Below are 14402 nucleotides of genomic sequence, written 5' to 3'. Positions count from 1 at the left end.
CCTTTCCTTCCCAGCCGAGCAGCTGGACTGGCAGCAATAGTCTCGCACAAACAATTCAGCAACGGAGACACTGGAAACAAAGCCCCTCTTCTTGCAGGTTGGATGCAAGTGCTGGCTACGGGGGACTACTTGGGAAGCTGGGAGCAGTGAGCGTATGCCTCTCCTGAGCAGGAGAGGCATCGAACAGACTATGGGACCTGCCCCATGCCCCCACGAGGATGCAGTTCACCCACATTCCCAGCTAGGTCCTACAGCAATAGGTCTCTGTGCCCTCCCCCTGCTCACTTTGTAGCTCCCATGGCTTCCTATGCTGCTTTCCTATGTGCAACTGCAGCTCATTCTCCACTTGCTCCATGGTCACTGGGGGATGCCAGCACCATCCAGTTCAGGCAGGGCAGGCTCAGCCAGCTCCACAAGACCCTGATGCAAAGCAGGGTCAGGTGCTTCTGAGATGCTTCTGGGAAGATGCACACACCTGTGGCACCCTGGTCCAGAATCACTGTTCTAGGGTGAATACCGGTCTGTAATGTTGCTTACTGCTTTAAAATATATTGAGGTGCAGGGAAAGAGAGAATATAACAGCTTAACGGTTCCCACTGAGAGTATTTCCAGATGCCTGAATTGCAGTCTGTACCATAGATGGTCCTTTCTTATCATTCTTTTAAAGTCTGGGGATGGATGGGAAAGCTGCTTTGAAAGATGCATGCAGTGGATTACAATAAAACCAGTGTAATACAACTGAAACCTACTGCGGCTGGTTCCATGATCGAGCAAAATTTCATAACCATCCGCAGAGGTATTGTACTACAGTATGGGTGGTCAACCTGCAACACTTGCCACAAGTGGCACGGGCAGCCTCCCATGTGTGGCACATGGTACATAAGGGAGGGAGTAGGGAACACAGTAGCAAGTAGGACAAGGAGCAGAAAGCGAAGCAGCAGATCAGACAGAGCATAGGGCAGAAATTTTATTTATTTAGCAAATGCAAACCTGCAAAGCCAAGCAATAGCCTCCTCATTAGCTGAGTTCAAAGTTACTAATCCACCATTTGTGGAGGAGAAACTCCTTGGTGATGTGCGGCATTGTTTGTATCTCTCTGCAAGCGCACAATGGGTTAGTACTGAGGCCCCGGCAGCGGAGGCTGGCGGTGTAGAGGCCGTGGCCTGTCCTAAACCTGTTCAGCAGGGACCACTCTTACCGTGATAGTTCAAAGCCAGCAGGTTGACAAGTGGGGTTTGGCACCAGAAACTTGTTTGTGACTTCCTGCCATTCCCATTCCCATTCCCATTGATCCAGGGGGCATCTGCAGACAGATCCTGGTCAGGGAGATTGCTCCATAAGGGGCATCGTGAAAGAAGGTGGGCCGTGGGTGGATTAAGCAGATCATCACAGAGTGGTAGGTAAGGTTCAGCACAAATAGTTTTAACCAATTTTCAGGTCATTATCTGTCAATGGATGTGTGGGGATATTTCCAAGGATGGGGAACCCGGGGAGGGGAGTTGAGTGGAGGGTTCCAGGTATGATGCACGTGGTTACGCAGTTATGATACTCAGGGCAGAAATCAGAGCAGCAGATTGGGCAGGGAGAACAGGGCAGGGAACAAAAAGGTAAGTCAGGCGAAGGGGATCAGAGTGGCACTCAGAGAAGGTATGGGTCTAATTTGTGGCACACCTGCCAAAGAGGGTGGCCTTCACTGCAGTAGAGCATGAGTTAGACAGCTGCCGAAGCACAAAGGAGTATGGAGGGGTCCGGGAACAGGCAATAATTGTAGGGACTTTGAGTACTGATAGCATCTCTGAGGGGCTGAATGCAGTACATTAGAGCATAGGACTAGGAACTGGGTACCATGTCCAATTCCTCTGTTAGCCTCCTGTTAGGCAAGCCAGTCACTGCCTGTTTTTTTCAGAGATGCTTTGTTTCATCACTGGAAGCTCAGATTTAAGCTCTTAATGTTTTCACAGTGTCTTAATTACTCAACTATTGTTATTTGTTATAGTCAACTTAACCCTCAGGGCTCTATTGTGCCCCAACTACAGGACAGCGTGATCGTATTCACCCTCAAAAAGCTTATAATCTACACAGACAAGGCAGACCAACGGTAGTTTCATAGTTTCATAGTTTGTAGGGTCGGAAGGGATCTGAGCAGATCATCTAGTCCGACCCCCTGCCATGGCAGGAAAGGGTACTGGGGTCAAACGACCCCGGCAAGGTGTTCATCTGACCTCCTCTTAAACACCCCCAGGGTAGGAGCCTGCACCACTTCTCTTGGAAGCTGGTTCCAGACCCTAGCCGCCCTGACTGTGAAGTAGCGCCTCCTGATATCTAACCTAAACCTGCCCGCTGCCAGCTTGTGACCATTATTCCTGGTCACTCCTGGCAGTGCTCGGGGAAACAGTGACTTCCTCAATGCCTGCTGGTCCCCCCTGACTAGTTTATAACAGGCCACTAGATCCCCCTCAGCCTTCTCTTTTGGAGGCTGAACAGGTTCAGGTCCCGCAGCCTGTCCTCATAGGGCCTGCCCTGTTGTCCCCTGGTCATACGAGTGGCCCTCCTCTGGACCCTCTCCATGCCGTTGACATCCCTCTTGAAGTGTGGCGCCCAGAACTGGATGTACTCCAGCTGCAGCCTGACCAATGCCGCATAGAGGGGGAGGATCACCTCCTTGGATCTGCTTGAGATGCATCTGTGGATGCATGCCAAGGTGCGGTTGCCCTTCCTTACTGCCTCTCCACACTGCCGGTCCATGTTCATCTTGGAGTCAACGATGACCCCCAGATCCCTTTCCGCCTCTGTGCTGACAAGAGGGGAGTTCCCCAACCTGTAGGTATGGTGCCGGTTGTTCCTCCCCAGGTGCAGCACCTTGCACTTGTCTGTGTTGAAACCCATCCTATTCTCGTCTGCCCACCCTTGTAACCTGTCTAGGTCAGATTGTAGCCTGTTGCATCCTTCCAGTGTGCCCACGTCCCCCCACATCTTAGTGTCATCAGCAAATTTGAACAGGGTGCTTTTTACCCCCTCGTCCAAATTGCTGATGAAGATGTTGAACAGTGCGGGCCCGAGGACTGAGCCCTGCGGGACCCCACTGCCCACGTCTTTCCAGGTTGAGAAGGACCCATCCACTACCACCCTCTGGGTGCGGCACTCCAGCCAGTTGGCGACCCATTTAACTGTGTGGGTGTCTACACCACAGCCCCCCAGTTTCTTAATGAGAACAGGGTGAGAGACAGTGTCAAAAGCCTTCCGGAAGTCCAGGAAGACTATATCCACTGCTACCCCTGCGTCTAATGATCTGGTGATCTGATCGTAAAAGGCCACCAGGTTGGTCTGACAGGACCTGCCGCTGATGAACCCATGTTGGTTGCCCCTAAGCATGCAGTCTCCTGCTGGCCCCTCCTGGATGTGTGCCAGCATAATTTTTTTGAACAGCTTGCCTAGGATCGAGGTGAGACTAACCAGCCTATAGTTTCCCAGGTCTTCCTTCCTGCCTTTTTTGAAGATGGGGACCACGTTGGCCCTCTTCCAGTCCTCCGGTACCTCACCAGAGCACCACGAGTGCTCATAAAGCCGTGCCAGGGGACTTGCAATGACCTCAGCCAGTTCCTTTAGAACTCTAGGGTGGAGATCGTCCGGGCCGGCTGACTTGAATACATCCAACCCCTCCAGAAGCTCCCTAACTAAATCCTCGCTAACCCGGGGCCCAGGTGTGCCTCCCCCGGGGCCCGAGGGGGGCCCAGCAGGGAGGTGGCTGTTTTGGTCCCTACTTAGGAGGACAGAGGCAAAGAAATCGTTAAACATGTTAGCTTTGCCGTCTGGTGTGATGACCAAGTTTCCCATTGCGTCCTGCAAGGGCCCCACATTACCCGGGACCTTCTTTTTACCCCCTACATATTTAAAAAAAGACTTCTTATTGTCCTTAATCTGGGAAGCCAGTCCCAGTTCCATCTCTTTCACAATGGGTGAAAGAAAGCAACTTTAGCCCTTCTTTGCATTTCAGGAACTAAAATGGGAAGATATTTGGGGTGTGGACAGCTATAATTCTTGTTTCAATATCAAACGGTATCAATTTAAGCTGTTAGGATGTAGGTGTTATGTCTGTACCATGCAGAAGCGGAAATGTAGCAGGGTTGCAACTTTAACTCAGTTTCATTCAGGATTAAATTTACAGTGAATTAATGCCCAGAGCTTGCAGACATCATAATTGCAGCATAGCAGCTCATGCATGCTCCCCAGTGGCAGTTCCCCTCCCCTTTTAATGTGGTTATAAAGTACATGTGTCCATAGCCTTAATGGGTTATTGAAAGTCACACTATCCATCTCAATCTGATTCTATAGACTCCCTGTGAAACCCTGGGTAGGCTATTTCATTTCTATGTGCCGTAATTTCCCCACTTTTAAAAACAGATCATGACTTTTGTGCGAGACACACATTAGAGAGTTACGGTGAAGTTACAAGTTTCACTTAAACCGTACTAAGGGCACTTAAAATGTGAGTGTCTTCACATTAAAGCTTCTTAACTTTTGCTAAGTGTCCCAAAGTTACACCACTTCAGGCAAAGGTTAACTCTGGGCTGTGTTGCCTAGCTTGTATTAGGGTAACCTATCGGTCCTGCAGAGATAAAATGAACAATTTGCAGCCTTCCAGCATCCCATCCTACACTGTTCCCAGCCTGTGTGTTCATTTGGTCCAACTTTGTCAGCCAGGGCAGGGTTGTTCCTATGCAAACAAATTCTCCAGCCTGGTTTCAAATATCTCAAATTCTGCTGCCTGAACCAATGCCTTTGGGGACTTTGAGCATGCTCAGAAAAGATCTCCTGTCCTTGGGTCGTGTGTCTCTGTAGCGCGCGTCACCACCCGCTACAAGCTGCCCGTTTTCTTACTCTGTGCTCCTATGAGTTAAGGGGTGGCCACGCTGGCATTTTGAAATTGTTGCCAGGTAGGGAAAAGGGCTGTATCTGGTGCTTCCCTTCGTCTACTTGCAATGAGTTCCCACAGTGTGCAAGGTCTTGCAAGAATGAGAATTGCGAGATAATTGGCAAGCTGTTTCCACTGCAGATTGGAGCGATTCTCCTCAGCTGTACATGCAAAGCACTGAGACACAAAGTAATGGCAATGTTTAGGAAAGGAAATGTTTAGGAAAGGAAAGCCAGTGTTTAACTGCTGAAAATCTTTCAGAGTAAATAAGCTGCCAAAACACCCACTCATCGATTTGCTTGCACTGGAGATAATCAGGAGTGTACTAGGAATGCATAAACACGTGTAAACTCGCACAACATAACTACACATGTTGGGATATTGTCTATGTATGTTGTGAGACACAGACTGGGAGGATCCTGGCTCACATCAGGACACACAGACAGTCATGGGTGGACCCAGGATTTTCAAGAGGGGGGTGCAGATGATGTGGTACATCATCACTTAGAAGCAAATGCATACATTTATCAGGTTAAAAGCAACTAGAAGCTCTACTAAGAAACTAGTGGCTGAGGGCTATATTATTCAGTTTCAGATTAAAGCAAAAGCAAATATAAATCGGCGACCTCACCTATTATGTATCAAGCAAACACAACACCCAAGCACAAAATATTCAGTATATGTTGTTTCATTAGTCCTCTGGTTCTTAGGCTGGAATGGGTGTTTCTTTTTCAGATTCATAAAATCTAGCCTTTTTGAGCATCTTGACAGTGCGTCCAGTGCTTCACTAAAAGTTATTTCCATGCAAAGTTATTTTTGGTTAGAGTTAAAAGCAGTCTGCAGGGTGTGAAATAGGAGCTACATTACCCGGAGCAGCTAACAGACAGCAGAATTGCACAATAAAGAATAGCTTCATTAGTGGAATATTAAGACCACTTAAAAAGGAGAGGAGGTCATTAGCACCCGTGGAAGGAAGAGTTTAGAAGGAAACACGTGGAGTACAATGAGCCATGAGGTCAATCGACTTGGTCTCTGCTGCCTGAATAGAAATGCTACTATCACTGCCAGGCAGTTGGTTTTAAACTTCGGGTGGTGCAGGAATCAAAGAGGGGTGCAACTGGCCCCCCAGATCCACCCCTGGACAGAGTTAATTCTGCTGATAGCTGGCACCCATGAATAATGATAACTTTTTTGGATGCCTCGTTACCATTGCGCAACATAGATGTCAACATCAGCCATTGTGGCATTTAACTGTGTAAATATTGCAAGCTTCTTTCCCACTGTTTTATTGGCATTTTAAGGAAAGATGGATTTTTTTTTGGCTACAGTGCCCAATGCAGTGCACATTAGCACAGACATTGCATGTATGCATCTTCATGCTAGACTTTATTGTGATGTCGCCATACCCTTGCAGGCAGTACTGTACTAGAAAATTTCCACTGCCATGAGAGATGAGCTATGGTGCAAGGAGATTACAGTGTAAATGGACAACTCGGGAGACACCGGAAGGATTATTATCCCCGTTTTTCTGAAAGGTAGCGAGCAACTCCATGATTCACCCAGTGTTGCATGGGGAGCCTGGAACCCAACCGGGTAATTTAAACCCAGATCTGGGTAGCAGCCTGTGTCCAAACAGTCCTTCCTCTGTATTGGAGCCCTTTTCTCTCATGTGCAGTCTTGTGCTATTTATCACTCTCATCAATTTTCGAGCTGTCGAAGCCATTGGTTGTTGCACCTTCCAAAGGTCAAAACTCAAATGGCGTTTCAATTGTGTTTCTCTTAGAATCAGTGTAGAGAAAGGAGCAAAGCAAAACAGACAGAGAGGCAGAGCGAATTGGAAAGCATTGAAGAGATTGCAGCAAAAGAAGCAGAGAGAAATCTGAACAGTAAAATAAATCTAATCTATAGGCAGTTTGAAGTTGAAGCCATTAGTGTCAGTGGAGCATTGGAGGAATTCTTTTCTCCCTAGCACTGTCTGGCTTTTCTCTAGAAAAAAACATGCCAGGAAGCTACTGTAAAGCATGCATGTCTGAATCAGGGGAGTTTTTGTGCTTAAATTTTGGGGAGAAACCAAGAGGTATGAACTGGAACTAGTTTGGATACCAAAAAATGAATCGAAGGGAATCTGAAAAAAACCCCCTCTTCACAAGATTTCTCCCATTCCTGGTTGAAATGGCTGCAGCTGTCAGTCGTGGGGTAGGGGTGGCAGGAGAAGGAAGTGATGAGACAGCCATGTAATAAAAAGACCTTAAAACAGGGGCAGGCAATTATTTTGGGTGGAGGGCTGCTTAACGCGGTTTGGTGAGCTTTCAAGGGCCACATGGGTAGCCCTGCTCCTTGCAGTTGCCCTGCTCCTCGTCACCATCTTGGGACCAGAAGTCCCACTTCTTGCCCCTGGAAATACTACCTTTGGGAGGTGGGGTTGTCATCTTAGAACCAGGAAAAAAACCAAATCATACACTAAAAGTCAAACACCTACTATAACCTATTTTAATTGTATTACAAAAATATTTTTGGCATGATTTGTGTTTGCATAGTGTATATAGAGGTGATTGCATAGTAACTAAAAAATAAATTCATAGTCTTGTCTAGTGTGTGGTTGGGGTGTGGGGGGGGGTGTGATGGGGTGTGTCGTGGGGTGTGTATGGGGTGTGGCATAAGTGTGTGTGTGTATGGTGGGGTGTGGGGGGGGGGGGTGAAGCACGAATGGCTCATGCGCCCGGCAGCTGGGAGGGGGGGCATAGCTGTGCGGGTGGCGGCGGGAGCGTGGCAGGGGCAATGGGAGTGAGGTGGTGGTAAGCGGAAGAGCTCCCGCAGACGCTGCCAGCACTGTTGATGGGGGTGGGGGTAGAGAGTGGCAAACACCGATCAGGGATCGGTGACCACCCACAGGTGCCACCGGCAGTGTTGCTAGCAGCCAGGGGCTATCATGGACTGCCCACGGATGACGCTGGTGGTGCCTGCAGAGGGGTGGCGAGCAGCAACTACCCACAGGTACCATCAACAGTGTCAGCTGTGCCTTTTTGCAGGAGGTATACCTCCACGCTCATGGGGTGCATCCACATGCACCTCCTACATGTCAACCCTGGTGTGAGGGGGGGTTGTGGGGGGGAAATAGGGTATGTTGGGAGGTGTATGTGCAGGGGTTGTGAGTGCAGGGTGTGGGTGTATGGCATTTGTGGGGTGTGAGGGAGGGTGGTGGAGGTGTGGCACACCCCCACTCCCCTCATGGCACAACAGCAGCAGGTGGGGGATCCAGCCAGCTCTCCACATCACGGAGAGGAGCATAGGCCGCCTGGGCCACCTCTGTCACCAGCACTCCCAGCTGCACACACAAAGCCCCCGCATTTGTGCACCACGGGAGGGAAGCCCCGGGTACCGGAGCTGACTGCCTTTCCTTCCCCCTGCCCCCAGGACTCCATGGGGATGCAGGGGCTGGAGCTCTCCTCTACCGAGTCCCCAGGACCTGCGTGGCAGGGGGCAACAAGGCAGCTGACTCCTGTGCGTGGGGCTTCCTTCCGCTGCATGCAAGTGCAGGGGCTGCACCTGCATGGCAGGGAGCACTGGCAATAGAGGTGGCCCAGTGGGGCTGCAGTCCTCACCATGATATGCACCACTGGCCAGACCCACATGCCACCGAGCAGCAATGCCTATGCTGGGCATATGTGCCCCAAGCGCCCCTGCCTGCTGCCACTGCTACTGCCTGCTGGGGCTGCACACACTCCTCCTCCACTCCCCACTCACACTCCTACACACCTACACCATGCCCACCCAAGCTTCATGCTGCTGCCACCCCCTTGGGTGCAAACTAAGCACTGCTGCCAGCCCCATGCTCTACACTCCTACCCAGCTGCAGCTCTGTCCCTGCCCTTACCACTTCCCTACCTGTTGCTCAGAGCAAGTGGGATGCCAGGGAAGCTGAGCAGGTTCCCTGGCAGCTGCAGCAGTGGCAGCACCTGCCCCACCTGAAAGCCACGTGATGGCTGAGCTGGGCCCTTCTGCCCATGCAGGGGGGAGCAAGGAGCAATAGATGGTGGTGGTGGTGGGGTGGGCACCTCGCTCTTACCCTCGTGGGCAGAAGGGCTGGGCAGGGTACAATTAGTTGGTGGGCGCCGCAGACCAGATGAAAGTGCCTGGCAGGCCAGATGCAGCCTGTGAGCCAGATGCAGCCCGTGGGCCGTATTTTGTCCGCCCCGCCTTAAAATATCATCAAGCAAAGCATTCCCCAGAAAGGCGGTGGACAGAATTAGCCATTAATAATGGATTCTGTCTTACTTTGCCTTCTTTTCCTTCTCCCACCTGTTCCTTTTAAAAATTTGGAATTCACAAAATTCTTTATTCTTTGAAACAATCTGCGGACGTCACTCGAGCATGCAGTCGTAACAGTTCGTTACCAGGAGTCAGCGAAGATATTTGTGTTGGGTTTTAGTTAAGTAAATGGTGTGGCATTGTTTTTTTTATATATATGTGGCTTATGTAACTAAGCAACACAGGACAAAGGCGAATGTTTAAATATTACAATCTGAGATACTCCTCACAATATTGCTTTTAGGAATTGATCCCTGGAAATTTTTGGCGCCTGCATTATTTTGAATGCGTGCTCACCTCCCATTGATTTCAGTATGTTTTCCTGAATTTGAGTCTCAGTCAATAATTGAGCAGCCAGTGTTTTTCATTGTGCTGGTTTGTTTTATTTTGCTTAGGTTTGATTTTGTTTGGTTGGTTGGGATTTTTTTTCCCCTGCAAACAGCTGTGCCAGCAAAGCCAGGCGGCTTGAACATTCATAAAAAGGAAATGCTTCAAGCACAATTGTGACGGGACACATGACTATCTGTTGACATTTATTAAAGCTGTTTCCTCAGCCCTACAGTGTGATCTGCCTGCTTAGACTGGGCCTCAGGACCCAAGTTCTCTTCCCAGCTGTGGTGGTTAGGTGACGCTGTGCAGATCCAATCACCTCTCTGTGCCTCAGTTTCCCTTTCTGTACAATGGGGAGAATGATACTGCTCTCCTTTTAAAGTGCTTTGAGATGTGCTAATGAAAAGCAGCACTTAACAGCTAGGTGATATCATTACTAGTTGATTTACTACCTGCTTTTGAAAACAGAACACACAAAACCATTGGCATGTAGGGGTGGGCTTAAGAGGGTGAGTGTCTCTATATCCCACCATTCAGGAGTTAAGACGCGATTATGTGCATGTACTGTCTTGCTCGTATTTCCACATGATTATTAAAATGTTTCTCTTTGTCTTTCTGCAGCTGAATGCGGTTCATCTGTAACTGGAACACAGGGTGTTTTGCTATCTCCCAACTATCCAATAAACTACAATAACAACCATGAATGCATTTACTCCATCCAGACCCAGCCAGGAAAGGGGATCCAGCTGAAAGCCAGGACTTTTGAACTGGAGGCAGGGGATGTTCTTAAGGTAACAACTTGCTTTACTGGGATGGGGGGTTCGGAGAATTTAGAGATGGATGTGCATACTGATAACAGTTATTTTGAAAATCTTATCGGGGTTATTCCTAGTGTACTTTAAGCCCAAACTCCTTGACAGGTAAAGTGCAACTTCATCATAGAAGAAAATAGTTATCTTGAAGTTGATCCTCGATTGCTATTATTATTATTTGTCTAATGGAGCACAGAGCACCTCACCCCCTAGTTACAGATCCTGAACCTGAATGCTTGGTGCTGTACAAGCGTTGGATAAAAGCAAGACCTCTTCTCTCAAAAAGCTTTCACTTTGAATTGTCTCAGTAGCATCTCTGGGAAATGGTATAGCTGTGTGTCTCAGAGAAAGTCGGAGATGTCATACAGTAATGTGGGGACAGATGTTTAGAGCAGTGCACATCTGGGTCTGTAAAAGCTTTGCATTGCTTGTGGCCATTAAGTTTTTAATGAGGCTTAACGCACAACAGAGAGCTACTCAAACTGAGTCAGCAGCACCAAGCATGAGGAAATATATGTAGGTAAAGCAGAGTACCTACTTCTAATTCTTGAGTGATTATTGAAATGCCCAAATGCTGCTGAAGAAGCTAGTCTAGTGGCATCTCCACTGTTGGGTGGAACTAGACTGGTTGATACTGAGAGATCTTGTTCTTCCAGACTGCATTTAGATAAGAAGTTAGAGCATTTGGCTTTTTTTATTTCCCCCCTGCAGATATTTCACCAAACCCTTTGAGATTCAGATCTCAACCCCTTGGTTGTATATTTGCCCTCTTTCCTTTGCTCTCTGTTTTCAAGGTGGATTTGATCCTGGTGAAATATGTTGAGCTGACAGTCCTGGAGACTGTACTGTACTGAACAGGCAGTGGCAGTATGGGCTTCCACCAAACTGTCCAGAAACTGTCCTCTCTGTACCATACAGCCACAAGGAGCAGGGTAGCAGAGGGCATTTGGTCTTCAGATCTGTCCTTCAGCTGAGGCTTCCAATAAAGCAGCCCTTTAATGCTAATACTGGTCTGGTTTTAATGCTTTGAACACACTTGTCTCCATAGAAATTGGACTGTCTCCCAAATAGCTTTTAGATATGTTCCTTCTTTGGCAATCCCTAGCAGTCGAGGATGATTGTCTTCAATGATTGTCTTATCTGTGGGTTTGAACATAGCTGACAAGGTCGATCTGGTGCAAGTCAAGCATGTGTTTCCATGCGTGGTGGGTGGCTCCAGGTCCTTGATTCGGTCCATAACCCGCGGTTTCTGCCACTCCCACTTTTCCATCTCCTGTTGTCATTATAAGGTTTCAAAGTACAGATATCCTTGCAGCAGACTCTTCCTCCATTTGGGGCAGTCTTGGGCAAGAGTCTTTCACGAGTTGATGTCGATCTTACGTTTTTTCAAGCTAGCCTTGAAGATGTCCTTGAAGTGCTTTCTCTGCCCACCTCTTGAGCATATGCCTTGACTAAGCTGGGGGAATACAACTTGCTTTGGGAGTTTGGAGTCCAACATCCAGATGACATGCCCGGCCCAGCAAAGTTGATGCTAGATGATCATCACCTTGGTGCTTTGTGGTGTTTACTTGTGAGAGGAGCTAATGCTGTTGTGTCTATCTTCCCACTGGATTTGAAGGATCTTCTGCAGGCAGCCTTGGTGGTACTTCTCCAGTGACTTGAGGTGTCTCCTGTACATTGCCCATGTCTCACCTCCATACAGTAAGGTGGGAATCACAACAGCTTTATAAACCATGAGCTTGGTTTCACATCTGATGTCGCGATCTTTAAGCACCCGTCTCCTCAAGTGCCCGAAGGCTGCTCTTGTACATTCAAGGCTAAGTTGGATTTCTTTATCAATGTCAGTCTTCTGCGAGAGATGGCTTCCAAGGTACAGGAAATATTCAGTGTCCTCCAGAGTCTCACCATGCATCTGAATTACCGGAGCTCGGGACTGGTCCTTAAGACCTTGTTGATGGAGCACTTTAGTTTTCTGAGTGTTAAGCGTCAGTCCCATTTTCTCGAATGCCTTGGTAAAGACGCTGGCAATTGCCTGAGGGTCTGCTTCTGAGTGAGCATATGCTACAGTACCACCAGGAGCTTGATGACTGAGGTCAGGGTAGTCTTGGTTTTGGTTTGGAGTCAGCTGAGATTAAACAGTTTACCACAGTAAGGAAGATCGAGAAGAGTGTCGATGCAGCCTTGCTTAAGTCCCATCTTAACCTCAAAGGGATCTCCGATAGATACTATAGATGCATAACTATCATGGTGATTACCATGATGGTAATTAGAGATGTAGCTGGTTGATTATGAAAGACCTGACCCCTAGCTCTTGGCAGCCAGTTGAAAGACTTCCATTAACTTCACGCTTTAAAATTTTTTAAAAAAATGCAGCTGAGCCATTGCAATGTCTATGGTTGGCGGCCCCATGTGAAGTTAGTGAGGTGCGAAGGGTTCTGTTATAGTGGTGAAATAATATCTTGCAGGCTATAGATACCGGATAATTAACTTGTGTCACTGCTTTGCCATCATTTGCAGTTCCCAGGAACAGACTAGCAAACGTATTTTAGCCAGTCGAAAGCCTCAGGACAGCTAAACTTCACCAATTCACACTTCTGTCCAAAAGAGTCATCGCCTATGCCTGAAGTTTATATGCTGGAAGTATGAGTTGCAGAACAAGTCATTCCTCAGCAGGGCTGGGAAGTGCAGAGCTACCGCGAACACGGTGCTGCCTTCTGCCCTTTAAACTTACCCATAATATTCTTTGTGATGTCTCCTCAAATAGTCAAGGTTAAACCAACATTTACACAGTACAATCTGCTTGTCTCTTCCTAACGCATGTGTCAGTAAATGCTATATTATGTAAAATCCTAAAAAATACTAAAACAATATTAAAAAACATTTAGTAGCAATGATGTAACTTCTGTTCAGTATTCTTGGAGAGGTAGGGAGAGACCTCAGTGTTGTATGCGAACACTTTGGTGGGCTTTAGATTAGCAAGAGTCGACTGAACTCACAAAAGGGAGTAGAAATAGCCGCCATGGAAAAGTAATGGGCTTTCTTCTTTTTGTTCTTTTAGGGAAAATATTCTTATCTTGGAGTAAGTAAATAGCTAGAGAGGGGCTTTAATCTGGCAGTTTTAGACACCACACAGAGTAGCAGAAATTGAACAATGAGCAGATCCGTGTCGAAATACACATTAATGGGGGGAAAAACAGCTTCATCTCAGCGATTTGCTGGAACGCTATGGGGGCCTTCCTTGCAGCAAAACTTTCGTTCTTATCTGCACTATTGTACAGCAGAGACTGTGAACATGAGGTCCTCAGTATTATTTGTGTGCATCTAAGAGGCCAGGTTGATCTGCCAAAAAAAAAAAAAGATTATTTAAATGCAAAACTCCCGAGCTCTTCAGCATCTCGGCACCCAGCGTTCAATTAATCTGTGCTTACAGGTTTCAGGGCTCTCTATAGAGAGAGGCGAATCCAGGCTGCGTTATATTACCCACAAAAAATGCTTTTTGTAGGGACTATTATTATAAGTTGTGTGCTGCTGTGCTAAGCCATCTCCCCTGCAAATGTCTCTGTCCTTATTTAAGGGCTGTACTTACACAGTGCAAGGTAGGCTTAATCCACACACCGTCTCCTCGCAGACTTGCTGGCAAGAGAGAGATTTCCAGCTAATGCAAAGAATGCATTGGGCAGTCAAGTGCTAGTAACCCAGTCTCATGCCATTTCCTACCAGCTCCCAGCGAAAATTTCCTCCAAGCCTTCATTACTGAGAAAGTGGCTTGTGCTCTTATTCAGGAGGGTTCATTTCTCTTCGATCCCCACCCCCCCCAGTCTTGCTGGTGTATTTATTAGCTTTAATAAGCTCCGATGTGCAATAGAGCAGTGAGCTAGTCAAAGGGGCATGTTCTTTCTGATCTAGACTATGACAGTTTCCAGGACACAAGGCTTCTTTCAGGTCATTCAGTAACCCTGTGATGAGCCTGCTATAAGCACCTAGACAAAATAACAGGTATTTTCCTGGGCTGCCAATCCACTGCCGTTAAGGAGCAGTAT

The 14402-nt window shown here is 47.7% G+C and overlaps 1 protein-coding gene across 1 annotated transcript in view; it reads left to right on the top strand.

The window, feature by feature from the left end:
• CSMD2 (CUB and Sushi multiple domains 2) overlaps positions 1 to 14402 on the top strand; it is a 645501-nt gene that overhangs the window by 463472 nt on the left and 167627 nt on the right. Inside the window, exon 22 of the mRNA XM_090057063.1 lies at positions 10172 to 10341. Within this exon, the coding sequence (XP_089913189.1) occupies positions 10172 to 10341 (170 nt within the window). The remainder of the gene's footprint in view (positions 1 to 10171; positions 10342 to 14402) is intronic.

This window comes from Crocodylus siamensis, chromosome 7 (assembly GCF_052110815.1).
Source record: "Crocodylus siamensis isolate JL-2025a chromosome 7, ASM5211081v1, whole genome shotgun sequence".
NCBI lineage: Eukaryota > Metazoa > Chordata > Crocodylia > Crocodylidae > Crocodylus > Crocodylus siamensis.
This window is presented reverse-complemented; position numbering and strand designations above follow the sequence as displayed.